The following is a 17,807-nucleotide window of genomic DNA, read 5'->3' as shown; positions in this document are numbered from 1 at the left end:
ATGTGGTTCCTTCAGTTCAAGCACCAAATGTAATTTATTGTGACAATAGTGGTGTAGTTGCAAACTCGAAGGAACCGTGGAGCCATAAAAGGAGTAAGCATATTGAGCGTACATATCATTTAATTCGGGACATAACTCAGAAAGGTGATGCAAAAGTGTTGAAGATTGCGTCAGAAAATAATTTGGCAGACCCGTTTACAAAGAGCTTGCCACAGAAGATTTTTGACAAGCATGTAGAAGGAATGTATATTAGAGTTGTAGACGCATGGTTATGAGTCTAAGTAGGAAATTGTTGTGATATACTATTAACAATGCGGTTTAGCTATAGTATTATGTTTTATTCTTTATGGAATAATTGTTTATTTGATTTATTCAATTCAATAAAGTATTATTTTAAATAGATCATTTGTTACATGTGTGTCCTTTAGTTATGTAGTAGACGATTTAGTGTATGGAGTCTTAGCTCATGCATAAAAGTTGTCAGTTCTCATAATTAATAAACTATGTTCACAATCGAAGATATTGTTGGGCAAAATATCTTTATGATTGTAGCACAAGATTAAAGTATAATTTATCTTGATTTTGGGAGTGATTTTACTCAAACTTCTTGTGCTAATATACTTAGTGTATATTGAACGGACCACATAGAGAAAAGATATTTTTTGTACTGAATATATATGAAACATTTTCTCTGATTCATTAAATGAGCTTATACACATAATCTTGATATAGTTATTATGATCAATGTGATTTATTTATTATTTTGATTTATCAAAAGGTACAACTCTATTCAGAGTTAGTGTATGCCTAATAGATTGGACAATAACAAATAGCATTTGTGAAATAATAATTAGTTGACAGAATACGTGACTCGGCCTTGAGTTTGATAATACCCCTTTATGTAAGCTTATAAGTTTTCATGTGAAAACCTGGCCGGAAATTTCGTATCTGTGACATGAAATAGTTTAAGCGAAATTATAAAAGATTTAATTAGTTGATTAAATTAAATTATCAGTGATTTAGTTTAATTAACTGGTATTTGTAATCTTAACACGGTGAGTTAAAATAAGTGTTGGTGAATTTCAAAATTCATATTAAGGAGTTCAATTGCAGTTTTTTAATGGAATAAACTATGATTAATTATAGCAGCATTTAATTCAAAATTTTTCAATTGATACTATAATTGATAGCCTCTTATTATTTCTATGGTCACTGTTATACATGTAAAAACCTTGACATACTTGGGTAAAAGTGACTTGGATGAAAAGTTTTTTATTTGAGTAGGACTAGGATTCTGCCACTAGCAGAATCCTACACCATTTTGGCCTGGTTTTTGGCTTAATTTTGGGTCTACAAATAGAAGACTAGTTTCACCTAATAACTCACTCTTTAGAGTAGTATTATTTGCCCACACAAATAATTTCGTCCAAGGTTTTACTACTCCCTCCTGTCCACTTTAATTGATTTTTGGTTATTTTATTGTAACTAACCTCCTGTCCACTTTAATTAATTTTTGGTTGTTTTATTGTAACTAAGGAATTCACCTTTAACATTAATTAATAACAAAATTGACCATATTAACCTTAATTTGTTCATTGAAAATATAGCCAATACTCCTTGGTTCTTTATTCCAAGAGTAACTTTGGAAAAAAAGATGTTAATTCCTTTTTTATATTTGAAAAAAATTCAATATTATAGACCACAAAAAAGAGGCAAAAAAATCAAATAAAGTAGACAGTCACTCCCATTTATATATTCTCCGGAAGTTGATGTCTTTTTCCGACCCCCTCCTTCCGTCATTTAATTAATCCATGAAAAACGAGCAATTATAACATGATTATATATATATTTCCAACACCTACAAATAAAATGAATATCTTAATGTCCAATTTTGGCATATAATTAGTTGTTTCCTGATTAGCATCGTTTCCGCGATCAGAATCTTCCCAAAGAAATTGAACTTAGAAACCAACAGGATCAAACACTGAGGTAGAGGCATTCATTTTAGCAGCTGCACGTGTTATCTTTATTTGCTAGGTTATTGAAATTTTTAATTAGTATTGAGGTTAACCAACAAATAGAGAATTAATCATTTGAGAAAATTTACAAAATGCAAATAAAATGTATTAAAGACTTCTTTAACGTCCAGCATATCTGCATTAAAAAAAATGATAGCCTCAGGACTTTGGCTGAAGCTAGAAATTTTTATGTTAAACCTCCAAATGGTACACTTCATTTCCCCATTCTTTAGCTTTTTGTTGATCAAGTTTGCCATATATAAGTAGAATAGATACAACACATATGCACATGGGCTGTTATATGCAGCCTGTTTATGTGCTTTTGGTTTTTATCTCCTAATTACTTTTTATCTTCATACAGTAGTCTTATTAATGTGAGGAAAAGTTTGGATTAGACTAGCATATCTGATCTCATTTTAGTAGTTTGGATTAGACTAGCATATCTGGTTTCAATGTTTCATACAGTAGTCTTAATAATGTGAGGAAAAGTTAAAAAGACCCTAATGCTTTTGAAGATTTAGTCAGTAGAATAATAAAGGTAACGCTGAGAAGCAAGGTTGGCAGCAGAAGAATCAGGTTCATGTCATTTAAACTTTCTTTATGTGGGGCATTATCATGTCGTTTACTTATAATTGACCAGTTACTTGTTTCATTCTTGCATAGTTTGGTAGACAGATATTTGTTCTCTTTGTGTTTGTTGTGTGAATGTATGTGTGCTTTGCTTGCAAGCTTGCTCTTCTAGTTTGATTGTGGATCCAACAGTTGGATAAATGCTTGTAATCTGTTTGTTTTACTGATAAAGTATGTAATCAATTTTCTTAATTGTTTAACTTCTTTTTTTGGTTTTTTCAGCCTCAGTTTCTGAACAATATGGTAGTCATCAGCCAGTCACGGTGCAAAAAGATAAACTGCTCGGTGGCCTTCTTCCTGCTGGAATTGATGAAAGATCTTGTCTGAGTAGATATGAGTCAGCTTTATATTACAAAGAACTGCGTCACAAGCCATCGTCTTACCTCATCTCAAGGTTACGAAACTACGAGGCTCTTCATAAGCAATGTGGACATACAGAATTATACAACAAAAGTGTCGAGCTTATCAAGTCTGGTCTATACATATCAGGTTCTGCAGATTGTAATTACTTTGTTTGGATTTCCTATAGTGGTTTAGGAAACAGGATACTAACCTTAGCTTCTGCTTTCCTATATGCTCTTCTAACAAACCGAGTATTACTTGTTGATCCTGGAGTTAATATGCCTGGTCTCTTCTGTGAACCTTTTCCTGAGGTTTCCTGGTTTCTACCTCCAGATTTTCCTATAATCAATCAGTTCAGTACCTTTGATCAGAAATCTCCTCATTCCTATGGTTATATGGTGAAGAATGATATCAACATAGGCAATTATTCAACTGGCTCAATACTACCTCCTTCCGTCTACCTCTATTTAGCTCATGACCACGATGATCAAGATAAATTATTTTTCTGTGACCAGGACCAAAGTTTTCTCCGCAAAATCCCTTGGCTTGTCATGAAATCGGATGAATATTTCGTGCCTTTTCTTTTCTTGATACCATCGTTCGAGCAAGAATTAAGTAATCTTTTTCCTGAAAAAGAAACCATCTTCCATTTTCTAGGTAGATACCTGTTACATCCCACAAATTCTGTATGGGGGCTTGTTGTGAGATACTATCAAGCTTATTTAGCCCAAGCTGATGAAAAATTAGGCATTCAAATTAGAGTCCTTGAATCAGATGTTGGTCCTTTAAAGTATGTATTGGATCAGATATTAGATTGTACAATGAAGGAGAATCTACTGCCACAAATTAACTCGGGGAAGCCAATAGTACTCAACCCATCGGGGAACGAGCAGAAGAAGAACATAGCCGTCCTGTTGACTTCTCTAAGCCCTGGATACGCTGAAGAGTTCCGAAACAAGTATTGGGAGAATCCTACCGTGACAGGAGAGATCGTTGGTGTTTACCAGCCGAGTCAGGAGAAATATCAGCAAAGTGAAAATCTCATGCACGAAAGAAAAGCGTTGGCAGAAATGTATCTACTGAGTTTAACTGACAAATTGGTTACAAGTGCACGGTCCACTTTTGGTTATGTGGCTCAGGGTCTTGGAGGTATGAAGCCCTGGATCCTATACAAGCCTGAGAACAAGACAGCCCATAATCCGCCTTGTGTTCGAGCTGCATCGTTGGAGCCATGTTTTCATGCCCCGCCTTACTATGATTGCAAAAAGAAAACGGGAACAGATACGAGCAAAATTGTTCCTCATGTGAGGCACTGCGAGGATGTGAGCTGGGGCTTAAAGCTATTTGACCAAAATGGTGAATTATAACCATGTAGCTGTGTAGGTTATTGGCAGGGAAGCGTATCTCAAGTTAATATACACTAATAATTGGATTCACAGTCAAGTATTTATATATATTTAGTGAATTTTTCAATATACAGCTTACAAGGTCTAGACAAAAGTTATTGGATTTACGTGAACCCATAACTTATAAGTTATGTCCGCCCCTGGTTGTTATCTCTACTCTTAAATCTGTAAAGATACGTCAGAATGGTTTTCCTTGAAGATACATTTTGCTTTCTGGTGAACTGAAGGGTGACAAGGAGTTGATCAAATCATAGTTTTCAGGTTTGCATTCTTTTTTCACTCTGCATTAGAGAAACCGAAACCTTTTTAGCTGATCCAAAGAGGGTGTAGAGTGATTTTGTGCAAATTATTCTAGTTGAATATTGTGCAAATCTCTTGACGGCATCACTAATTGAGTTCTTACTTCTGCACCAATACAGAAAACAACTAGAGCCAAAGCAAATGGACCAAGGCTGACAAAAACCAAACGAAATTCAACTTTTAGCATTAATTAACAATGAAATGTACCATATTAATCTTAATTTGCTAATTGAAAACATAATAAACTATTCTTAGGCTCTTTACTTCAATGGCAACTTTGAAAAAAAGAAATTAATTTCTTCTTGATATCTGAAAAAATCAAATATTATAGATCACAAAAAAAAGTCAAAAAATTACTTAAATGCACTGGAAGGAGAACACGATAACATGTCAAAGTCAAACTAAAGACAATTGGTTTATTTATAATTAAGTTTTCCCAAAATCAATTAATAACATCAAATTAGTTCCTAATCATATATCAGACAGATATGTTCCTTGAAAAAAGAGGAAAGAGCATGGAAGTAAATAACTTCTCAGCAAGAAAAACACCTAGAAAGTGGTACAAACACAGATACATAAGTATAACAATTAGAAAAATAGTCTGTACTATAAGAAAATTAATTTTTATTATTTTTGGGATCTATATTTTTTGTCTTTGAAAAAAAACTTTTTTGTTTTGTTTTTTAATTTTAGCACCCCGTATTCAGACTTCAGAGTCCATTAGTCTTGCTAATTCGAATTCTCACTAGAAAGACTTAACTAAGGAAGTAAAATTATTTTTTACTGAAAGATTCTTCATTCTTAAGGCTGTAGAACTAAAATGCGTATATGACCTTAACTGGTTAGAAACATCAGGGGCGGAGCCGGAGTGTGGAATGCGGGTTCGGCCGAACCCTGTAACTTTTATTCAAATTATATATTTGTCTTAAGAAATTCATTGAATACATACAAATTATTAATTTAGAATCCAGTAACTTAAAAAGATTATAATCCGAACCAACAAGCTTCAAATCCTGTCTCCGCAAGGAAAAACATGAGATAGTGGCTATAAGGAAATTGATCCTTGAAAATTAGGCTGAGGAGGACGTAAGAAATGATGTAGTCCAAGGAAGAATAGAATGTCCGCTCAATTACTAGCTATGAAGACGGGATTGGAAAGCTAAGGATCCACTAAAACCAAGCAAAGCAAGATGGAGAGGTCCCACTTAGGTGGTTTCTAGCATGTGAAGCTCTAGAAGGTCCTCCATTTTTTGTGGCTTTAAAATATTTTTCAACTTTGCAAACATACATACACTAATAATATAAAAAAAATTAACACAATTATTATGTTTTAATATGTGAATTAATAAATTAGTGACTATCTTTTTCTTACAAAAATATAGGGTAAAGCTAGATACAATAAATCATTGTGATCCGACTCTTTTCCGCACCCCGCGCATAGCGAGAGCTTAATTAATGCTATCATTTTTATCTTTATTATTAGATTACTAGTTAATGTTTATTAAGGAATTGTGTAAATATTTTTTGTTACGCCTTTAATGTATAAAACTTTAAATTCTTCTATATATAATTACTCCTAAAGATGAGATCATTCGGATGTCATATATACGAATAAAAAGGAATTTTACATCGCTAAGCTTCAAATGAACTTTTCTCCTTTCAACAAAAATGGATTCAAAGGAGGCCGCCAGATATCCCATTATATATTCACCGTATTCGTAAAACTACAAGAGATGGCTTAATGTGATATATAAATCTTAGTCACTGTTGATTGACATGAATGTTTGAAGTCTTATAGCTTTATATTTCCTAGATCATTAGCTCCCCCACATAATCAGAGGCAAAGCCAGGTTTTACCTTTGTGTGTTCTGAATTTTAGAAAGACGACTTCAAATATTAATAAGTGGGTTCTAAATTCAATATTTATACATATTTAATGAATTTTTTAATACAAATACACTGTTTGAACAAAAAATACTGAGTTACGCTGAATCCGTACTTGCCTTCTAGCTCCGCCCATAACCACATTAGGAATAGGGAGGGGAATTATTAGAGGAGGAGAATGGAGAAACTATATCACCTCGCCCTAAGCCTATAAGATAAGGTCTAGATGATGCAGAACATGGAGAATAGTAGAATACCATGTCTTGCACTGTTGTGAGCGTTATGGTTATACCCCCACATATCCCTAAATCATTATGCTTACTTCTCACGTCAGAATTTTGAACGAGATATCTTTAACCAAAATTACAAAAATAAATAAATAAATATATATATATATATATATTACATGGGGAAGGAAGGAGAAGTAGAGGACAGTAAGCGTTGAACTCATACCAATGTGGAAGATTTCCACATATCACTAAACTTTATATATATCAAGCTTGACATTTGCTTATCATTCAAATTAGGTTCTTTAATTTTTTTACTTGTATATTTCACTTGATATAATTTAACTCGGAGCAGTATTATATATAGTAACCAATGAATAAGCAAAAAGAAATATCCAACCATCAGTCCATCACAATCATGAAGAACTAAGAAAGAATGGACATAAATCGTTAAAGGTGGTGAAGAATGAACACAATGCTAGGTTCACATTCTCGGTATATGAACAATTATATGTTATTTATCGTAGGTCAACTAAATTTGATGGTATAATAATGTGTACACTGTTAGATCGAAAAACTTAAACATAGAAAAAAAATAAAGGTACTAATACTACATTGAGCTGGACACAAACATAGAAAAATAATTATGCAATGTGGTCGCGGATAATAGAGTAAGAAATAGTGGGCTAAGCATCCAAAATTCCAAATCCAGTGATATAAAGTCGATTCAAAATGCTCAAACTGTATTGGTGGAGTAATCGTTATCATTCCAGTTACTACTATTTTATTTCTCATAATGGAAAACTTCCAGTCATATCACTGCTTAAATCAATCAGATTAACCTGGTTAATTTATTGCTTAATCCCACACTGTGAGTCTAGCTAATTGTTGCCTGATCTCCTTTATGGGCACATTGGTTCGCGGTCTTAATTATTGGTCATTCATGGCTTTAATAAAATACGTACCAGCCTTCACTGGAGATAGAAAAAAAAGCATCTTGCAAAACATAAAGGGAGGGGTTAAAGAATTGTAATAATCCCCGCTCTTTTAAAGAATTTCTTTCAAAGTACTCTAATCAGATAAAATATTTTAATTATATGCTAATATCAAAATATATTATATGCTATTAGGTCACCTAAAAAATAATTATAGTTAACTATTCATATTAAGTGAAAAATAGCAACCCGAAAAGTGAGGTAGGAAACTTGCAATAACTAATCGTAAATACATGTATCATGTATAACACTGAGGGGTGTGCTGGGCTTCACCCTTGGAGCTGCCTGACATGCTGACATCCTAAAAGAATTATTATTGCATAACTAAAGGTCTCGAGTTCAAGCACGCTATAGTGGTTTTGTCTGTTTCAAATCTGAATTAGTCGGATCAGTGAATTTCCAATATTGCATGGTTGAACAAAACCCTCAAAAATTAGCAAGCCCCGGTTGAATAAGAACTCTACTCTTAATCGGCCTAATTCAATAATGACGCACTCTTAATCGGCCTAATTCAATAATGACGCATCACATTTTCCAATTCAAAATTAGAGAACGTGACACAAAATAAAGTATATTAAACATAAAGAACCGTATCGATTAAGTGGAACTAAAATATATAATTAGAGTCCGGGGGGAATTCATGAAACTGAGTCGGACTTCCAACTACAAGATATATAAAAAATAAAGAATTAAGAAAAGTAGAGTGTTAAGAAATATTTATACTGTATACTTAGCGAATATGGGAGACAGCACAAGCACACTAGCTGGTCTACTTGGAGTAGAGATTGAATTAAAATTAAATGATGTCAATTCTGTGAGGATGTTAGTGAAGTGGACCACTTAATTTGTAGGGACAAAAGGAGTTTCCTCTTGTTCTTTTGCATGTGATTTGTGCATATAGACGCGTTTCTGCATCTATAAATAGCCTCCGATTCTTGCATTCTATCTCAAGTCGTTTTTGTGGCATTCAACTACATTGCAATGGCGAAGCTTAAAGTTGTTAACATTGTTTTCTTTCTTTTATTGTGTATAGGAATATGTTCAGCTGCTAGAACACTCCTCACTTATGATCATGTAGGTGTTGGGGGTGAGGTAGGCGCTTATGGTGCAGGCCATGGCATTGGTGGTGGCGCTGGTGGTGGTGTTGCTGGTGGAGGCTATGCAGGTGGCGGTGGAGGAGGTTCCGGTGGAGGTGGTGGATATGGAGCTGCAGGTGACCATGGTTATGCCAGCGGAGGTGGCAGTGGAGGCGGAGCCGGTGGTGGTTCTGGCTATGCAGCTGGAGGAGAGCATGGTGCTGGATATGCTGGAGGAGGTGGTGGTGGAAGCGGGGCAGGAGGTGGCTATGCTGGTGGAGGACACGATGCTGGACATGCAAGTGGTGGTGGTGAAGGTGGTGGTAGCGGATATGGTGCTGGAGGAGCACCGGGTGGTGGTTATGGTGCTGGAGGTGGTGGAGGCAGTGGTGGCGGCGGAGCAGCTGCAGGTGGAGCACATGATGGTGGATATGCTGAAGGCGCAGGAGGAGGTAGTGGTGGCGGCTATGGTGCTGGTGGGGCATCAGGCGGTGGATATGGTGGTGGAGGTGGGCATGGAGGTGGCGGCGGTGGTGCTTATGCTGGAGGAGCAGGGGGAGCAGCAGCTGGTGGATACGGTAGTGGAGGAGGAGCCGGTGGTGGTGCAGGAGGAGCACATGGCGGAGCATATGGAGGCGGTGGTGGCGGTAGTGGTGCCGGTGGAGGTGGAGCTTACGCTGGAGGAGGTGAGCATGCTGGTGGATATGGAGGAGGTGCTGGAGGTGGTGAAGGTGGTGGACACGGTGGTGGCTACGCCCCTTGATTGCTCATTCTAATTACCATTTGAAATCTAAAAATTTCCCTCTTCTTACCTACACTACTAAAAATAATGTAATCAAATTGTGGTGGGAAGATGATACATCGTGAAGGCAAAAGAATTGCAGCAAAGAAATGCTGCACCTTAAGTGTATTATCGTTTCCTTTAATAGCAAAATTAAGGTATGATGCTTGCATTTAAGTACTAGTATTAATTAAAGTGGTCAGCAAATTTCTTGCATGCATGCAATAATAAGCAATAGTGGTTTGGGCAGATTAGTAAACTTTTGCAAGGAAGATCACACGGGAATTGATCATAATACATACTACAAAGAAATAAAAGAACTAGATTGACAAGAAAAAAGTATTAAATAGAACGATTAAAAAAGGTAAATCTTTGCTGCCCTCAGTGTTAAGAAACCAAAAATGGACAGACCTTGTACTGTCAATATACTCATATAATATGATGGCTCACTTATCACTAAAAATCTGAAAACTTCAAAATTCGGCAGCGCTGCAAGATTGGCAAATTAATTTAAGTATCGTAAGTAATGTTGATTGCAGGAACAGGGGGAATTCCTTGTACCCAGACAATGGCCAGCAGAAATGATATAAAAGAAAAAAGAAAAAAAAAAAAAGAACTCATCTACATCAGGTGGTTGCACTTAGAGATGAGACAGTCATGTAATAAGAGAAACAACGTAATGCCCGAGTGGAAGGCATTAGGCAAAATAAAATATCTTAGCTTGTATCAACAGTTAATTTGTATTTGTACTACAAATGAACCATGTGAAATGGATGAGAATTACAAGAAATGTATCACATGTATATATAAAATACAAATAACACAGAAATTGAACTAGAATTGGACTCCCTCGTATTGGCAAATATGCTTAATTACACAGCAGTTAATTGCAAACTCAAAGCATTTATAGAGGACACCGCAAAGATTTTAATTTCAAACCAAAATTTTGAGGTAAATCACTGATTTAGAGAAGCAAATCAAGTGGGAGATGGCTGCCTTCAAGATTCCTCTATCCTGTTTGATTATCAGGACATCAGTATTATGGGATATTATCAGTTGGATAAGTAGCAACTTCCTAATCGCTGTTCTCCAAATTAAACTGAGTCAAGCTAATCTACTTGATTATTGCCTGATCTCGTATTTGGGCACATTGGTTCGCCCTCTTAATTAATGGTCATTCATGGCTTTAATAAAATATGTACTAGACTTGTTGCGGCCAAACGCACACGCAAGTATACGCGTGGTCGTCAAGTAATAAAGTAATAAGATAAAGTGTCGAATCCACGGGGACTTGTTATCAACTATTAATCAAACTAGACGGTCCTAATTATCTAAACAAGGATTCACCCCAAAAGTAATGTTACTAAGCTAATTAAACTAAAAAGAAAATAACTAATAAACTTTCAACAGAGGAAGATGAGATTTTTATATTATCAATGTGATGAAAATGATCTAGAGTCATGGGTTATCTAACAATCCTATTGTATTATTCAATTAAATTGACTAATTAATTTATCTGGTTTATTGGTTGACAGGGTTAATATTGCTCATAAGAATCTATCGAGTTCTTACTCGCCTATTCAAGCTAACCTAACTCGTATATGTCTATAGAGTTAGAATCAACAAGAATGCATTTGTAATTCCCATATAATAACCAAGCAAGGCAATTAGCATATGTCTATCCTAACCGCGAATTCATTCCCCGATGCCCTGGTTCAAGAACTTACTCTACTCAATCCTATATGCAATCTAGAATTTCCACTTTCGAGTTCAACTCTAGATTCGTAGATAGTATTCAATTGGTGATCAGACAATTAAATAATTAAGCGCAAGATTGAATAAATAAACTAATACGATAAATCAAGAAATCAAAATCAATATTTGAATAACAATAGTCATGAAAGAACCACAACTCTAGAACGTGAAATTTAGATCCACATAGACATGGTAGCCAAACAACAAATTATACAAAAAATATAAAAATTATTAAGTTTGGTGGAAGAAAAGATGAAACTCGGCCTCGCTCTACGGCAGCTCTGTGCTTTCCCTTAGTCAAAAGTTGTGTGTTCTCCTCTCAAAAATATGTTTGATCCCCTCCAAATTAGGTTTAGAACCCCTTCTATATGAGTTGGGGCCGAAATAGAAAAAATCCCGCTACGCAAGGCGTTGGCCTTAGTACTGGATCCAGTACGTTTTGTCATTTTCACTCTTTGAATTGCATTTTCCTTTTCTCTGTCTTATACTTTGGGCCCCCCTGTCTTTTTCTATTTAATTATTTTATTTTCCTTTGTTTTTCTTTGGCATTTTATTCAATTTTTTTCCAAATCTCTTCATCTTCACATCGCTTTATTTCTACATAGTTAAAATATAATATTAAGCATAAAATAATATAATTAATACTCAAAAGGCGATTAAAAGTACTAGACATGAGGCAATAATGGTTAACTATATGCATTTTTGGCATCAATAGACAACAAATTAACCGAAGTTATATATAAAATAATACACCTGCAAGCATCTTGCAGAACATAAAGCGAGGGGTTAAAGAATTGTAAAAAGTCCTCGCTCTTTTAAAGTAGTGTGCTTAGGTAAAATATTTTAAATTTTATGCTAATAATGCAAAAATATTATATGCTATTAGATTACCTAAAAGATAATTATAGGTGACTATTTACACTAAGTGGAAAATATCAACCTGAAAAATGAGGTAGGTAACTTGCAACATCTATTCGCAAACACATATCGTGTATCTATTACCATCAAGGGGTGTCGTAGGCTTCACCCTTGGAGCTACCTAACTTGCTGACATCCCAACGAAGAGAACCATTATTGCATAACCAAAGGTCTCGAGTTCAAGAACCCCATAGTATTGCACAACAAGGCATTGAAAGGATGTTAACAAATGACTGACAAAAAATTCTCTCTCTAAAAATCTCTCTCAACGGTATCATATTCAACAGCTAAGGTGTGAACTCATGCGACGCATTATGGAACCAATTCAGACCGGCCAACAGGCGCGTATCGCACAACCAAAGGATCCTCCTACAAACATAAGGCCACTGGTGGGTACACCTGACCCAAAAATCTCATACTATAATGATGTAACCGGGACCTCCAGCTTTAGAAACACAACTACCACCAACACTGTGGTTGCAAGGAAAATGACCACAATGGCAAACCGGCAGTCATCTTCAACGCCTCCGACTACTATGGGGTGACAGCGGAGGATTGCAAATGGACGCTGGTCGGAAAATTCACAATAGGCAGACCCAAAATTGAAACTATTTGGGTAAAATTCATAGAATAAATCCCTCTGAAAGGTTAGGTAAGAATTGGGTCTTATAACGGTAGACATGTTTTCATTGAATTTAACAATGAATCAGACTTTGACACTGCCTATTTCCAACGTTTCATGGGAATCACTAGATCCCTAATGCAAATGTTCAAATGGTCCCCCGATTTCGACCCCAATGAATAAATGTCTCTGACCCCTATATGGGTTCTATTGCCAAAATTCATGTGTTTAAATGGGACAATTTAAGACAAGTATTAGAACAAATTGGCACTCCAATGAAGGAGGACATAAACACCATTGCGAGAACCAGACCCCACATGGCTAAAGTTAGGGTCAAAGTGGACTCGATGAAACCTCTATCAGATTCTGTCTTTGTGGGTATTGAAGGAGATACATCAAGTCTGAAGGGTAGAGATAAAAAATTAGAGTACGTGGGAGTTCCAGCTTTATGTAAACATGCAAATTGTAGGGTCATCATTTTGAAAGGTGCAAGGTTAAGGCAAGAAAAAGGGAACAAGCTAGAGCTAACAGGGACAATGAAAAGGTCGAGGAAAATGAAAACCGGGCGAGGAATCACAACTCTGGAGATGCAGGAATTAAGCCCAATATAGTGGAGGAACAAAAAACAATGAGAACCAAAAAGATGATGGATTTACTCAAGTTAGAAACAAGATTAACAAGAAAAAGAAAGCCTTCCAGGCAGTGAGCTCAAATGCTAACACCAACGCCAAGAAAGCAGACAAGAAGAGAGAACAATTGCAATCTAAACATGCTCCAAACAACTCTACAAAATAGAAATACTCAAGCAAAACAACCTGCCAAAGACATTCTTGTAGGAAACTCTTATGGAAATATCACTAACCAGGGAAAAGGGACTCATCCTGTAACGACCCGACAAATTATTTTGAGCTCTAGTGTATCATTCGGTAGTTCGAAGCCTTGAGTAGTTTAACTTCAGGTATTATGACTTGCGCGCGTGGTCAGAATTGAATTTCGGGAAGTTCGGAGTTGATTTGAAAAAAAAAACTCTCATTTCGGAAGCTTTAAGTTGGAAGAATTGACTAAGGTTTGATTTTTGAGTAAACAACCTCAGAATCGGGATTGAAAGGTTCCAAAAAATTCATATGATTATTTTGGATTTGGGCGTATATCCGGATTAGGTTTTGGATGACCCGGGAGCATTTCGCCGCATATTGTGGAAGGTTAGCGTTTTGGAAGAATTTCATAAATTTGGGTTGAAGTGACTTTCAATGTTATTTATGTACGTTTGGGATTTCGAGTCTGGGAATAGATCAGTATGGTGATTTTGGTATTGGGAACGCGTCCGGATATGGATTTGGAGGTCCGTAAGTCATTTCGGGGTCATTTGACAAAAGTTAGAAATTTGAAGGTTTTTGAGAAGTTTGACCGGGAGTGAACTTTTTGATATCGGGGTCGGATTCCGATTCTAAAAGTTGGAGTAGGTCCGTAGTGTGGAATGTGACTTGTGTGCAAAATTTGAGGTCAATCAGACGTGATTTGATAGGTTTCGGCATCGAATGTGATAGTTCGCAGTTCTAAAGTTCATTAAGCTCGAATTGGGGTACGATTTATGACTTCGATGATGTTTAATGTGATTTGAGGCCTCGAGCAGGTCCGTGTTATGTTATGGGACTGGTTTGTGTGATTCGACGGGGTCCCGGGTATATTTCGGGATTGTTTCGGGTCAAGTTGGGCTGAGTTGCTGCTGCTGATATCTGGTTCTGGTTTCGTTCTTTACGAACGCAAAGGAGTTCACGCATTCGCGAAGAAGGTTTTGATTGGCTACTGATTTATGCTTCGCGTTCGTGATTGGTCATCGCGTTCGCTATGGGGAACTGGCCCATGGGAGTTTAGACCTTCATGTTTGTGAAGGGTGCAACGCATTCGCGATGGGTCACCCGGTTAAGCAATGCGTTCGCGAGCTGGGCCTCACGTTCGCGAAGGGTAATTTTAGAGCTGGAGCTGGTATTGCTTCGCGAAGGCGAGGTGCTTGCCGCATTCGCGAAGAAGGTTGCCTGGGCAGTGAGGTTTTTAAAAACGGGACTTTGGCCATTTTTATTTCATTTTCCTCTCTGGGAGCCGACCTATGAGCAATTTTGGAGCACCACTTTCATCACCAAGCATGAGGTAAGTGATTTCTACTAGTCGTGAGTTTCATACAAGGTTTATACATAGATTTAGGCATGAAAATTTGTGAAAATTTGGGATTTTGAAGGAAAACCTAGAAATTTATATTTTTGGATTTTGACTACGAAATTGGACATGAAATTAGGAATAAATTATATATTTGAGTTTGTGGTGTTATGGGTAAAGTTCATCTTCGAAAATTTTCGAAATCCGGGCACGTGAGCTAGAGAGTTGCTTTATCGACTTTTCGAGCGGAGTTGGGAATTTGTCTAAATTGATTTGTTATGAGTATTAGAGTGCTTTTTATTGGTTTTCACATTGTTTGACTAGTTTTGGAGAGGCGGGCATCGGTTTGAGGTGTTAGAGGGGATTTGGAGCCGGATATGGAACTTCGGAGCGAAGTAAGTCTCATGTCTAACTCTGTGATGGGGAAATTACTCCTAGGTGTTGTATATTGATGTGTGCTTTTTGTTGTGAGGGCTATGTACGCGCGAGGTGACGAGAGCTCGTATGTAACTACATTCATGTTATTGTTCGGGTAGGATTAGGTTCACATCATGCTATAGCTGTACTATTTGAGCAGTCTCTCGCCTATTAAATTCCTCTATTTTACATTACTACTTGAGACTAGACTTGCTATTGTAGAGACTTCGCGAGTTCATGATTAGTCACCGAATAATTTTACTTCTCTTACGACATATTTCCGTGATATATATGTTTCATTGAAAGGTTTTTGTTAAATAAATTACAACTCACAAGTTTATTTGTGAGTGGAGTCAAGGACCCGTCAAAGCTCCTTATTCTAATGGGATCGGGTCGATCGCCTCGGCAGAATTTATGTACCACACTCTCATGGGAACAGGCCGTTCACCTCGGCAGTTTAATAGATGCATTTATGGTTCGTGCCATTCGACTCTCGGCATTTTAAATATTTATGTTGGATCGGGTCGTACGCCTTGGCATTTCCTATAACATATCCTCATGGAATCGTGGGTAATAATTGGCATCCGTGAGTTTTCCTGTTTTGAATTATGACAATCTATTTGAGGAGATCCTCTACATCTATATATATGCTCCGGTTAAGGAGGGAATTTCTAATGGAGAGCTTGAGTTCATTGTAAAGAGGGGAATTTGTACCACGTATTTTATGCTTGTTTATTTCACTTATTTACTCTGCCTCATATTTATTTACCTCTTTACTGTACCTGATATTATTGGACCACTAGTAAGTGTCGATGTTGGCCCCTCGTCACTACTCCTCCGGGGTTAGGCTAGATACTTACTGGGTACACGTTGATTTACGTACTCATACTATACTTGTTGCACATTTTTGTGTAGGTACATATATGTCTAGTGGCCTTGTGAGAGAAGAGGCATGTTTATATGCGGGGACTAAGGTGAGCTGCATTCTATATTACGACCCGCAGCCAGCAGAGTCTCCCTTAGAGTATTTATTTATTTTTTTCCTGTCCAATTTGTATTCCGGACAAATGCTGAATTTTATTTTACATTCCTAGTTGATGCTCATGCAGATGTGACACCGGGTTTTGGGGTGATTATGGGTTGTTCAATATTGAGATTGTGAAAATACTTTCATTTACTCTGGAAATTCCATCTTTTACTATTAAATTGAGGGAAATTATGATTTCAAAATACTAAAATAGGTAATTAAGTTAATCAAGTATTGCTGGCTTACCTGACAACAGTGTTAGGCGCCATCACGACCTTTAAAAATTTTTGGGTTGTGACAACATGGTATCATAGCACTAGGTTCACTTAGGTCTCACGAGTCATGGGCGAGTCTAGTAGAGTCTTGCGGATCGGTACAGAGACGTCTGTACTTATCTTCGGGAGGCTACATGACTGTTAGGAGCACTTCCCTTTCTTGATTACTCATCGTGTGATTTGATTCCTTTGAGGCTTATGCCTTTACATCCTTCCTACTCATTCTTATACGATGTTCAGCGCTCGTGTCAATCTGGTATCGAGGAGTTATAGTGGTACTACAGATGTGGGAAGCATGTTTCTCCCTGCGCATTCGAGCAAGTTATTATCGTCTTCTTGCGGAAGGATGTTCTATCATTTCGGCTCAGTAGCTGTGTTTTCAATGGTTTCAAGGCTGCACGCAGATTGCTATGATGTTCAGACATTGTTATCGCACCGTGTTGGTGTAATATTAGGGTGCTTGTTTATGTGTCGAGACAGTGAACTACTTGAAATGAGGTTTTTCTCAGTGCATAATTTAGAGGTTCCTCATTCTATTTCCAGCGGAGGAAAGGCAATCAGACTATGAATGTTCAGGTTTGGGATAATGGAGTAACGGGACTTGGTATTTTCGAGCGTGGTGGAATTCTTAATTATGATGTGGTGTCATCGTCCTTGTTGAACACGTTAAGGTTCACCGGTGTTATGGTCTTCATCAATTTTCCTTCGGGGCAGGGTAGTGTGAAATGGTACTGGAGAAGCGGTTGTCAGAGATAGCGGAGTGTAGCAATTTTGGAATCAAATTGGTATTTCTAATGTTGATGGCTAGAGAAGGATGATCTTTTAGGAGGCTTGGAGTTGGTGGCAATTTATTAGCTCAAGCGTTACGGAGATGGATTCGTATTTGAGGCAACAATTGGGTAACGAAGGATAAGGAAGGTCTTGTGGGAGGTGTTTTGCGGTGGTTGAATTGCTAGAAGGTTAAGTATGAAAAGCGAAAG

General features: G+C 36.9%; 2 protein-coding genes across 2 annotated transcripts; both read left to right on the top strand.

The window, feature by feature from the left end:
* Positions 1-2,857: 2,857 nt before the first annotated feature.
* Positions 2,858-4,463, top strand: LOC104096735 (galactoside 2-alpha-L-fucosyltransferase-like; the record flags this gene model as incomplete). Its single annotated transcript, XM_018770996.3, has 1 exon — positions 2,858-4,463. A coding segment is annotated over one exon (1,500 nt), but the record flags the coding sequence as incomplete, so codon positions are not given.
* A 4,272-nt stretch (positions 4,464-8,735) lies between these two features.
* On the top strand, positions 8,736-9,836 carry LOC104096734 (glycine-rich cell wall structural protein 1.0-like). The gene has a single exon (XM_009603143.4). The coding sequence runs from the start codon at positions 8,784-8,786 to the stop codon at positions 9,639-9,641; it is 858 nt and encodes a 285-aa protein (XP_009601438.2). The 5' UTR covers positions 8,736-8,783; the 3' UTR covers positions 9,642-9,836.
* Positions 9,837-17,807: the final 7,971 nt, after the last annotated feature.

The sequence above is a fragment of the Nicotiana tomentosiformis genome, chromosome 6, assembly GCF_000390325.3.
Source record: "Nicotiana tomentosiformis chromosome 6, ASM39032v3, whole genome shotgun sequence".
Lineage (NCBI taxonomy): Eukaryota > Viridiplantae > Streptophyta > Magnoliopsida > Solanales > Solanaceae > Nicotiana > Nicotiana tomentosiformis.
The sequence above is the reverse complement of the archived record's forward strand: the minus strand, read 5'-3'. Positions and strand labels throughout refer to the sequence as shown.

Coding starts and splice junctions, on each gene's coding strand:
- LOC104096734 (XM_009603143.4), top strand. CDS start 8,784: ATGGCGAAGCTTAAAGTTGTTAACATTGTTTTCTTTCTTTTATTGTGT.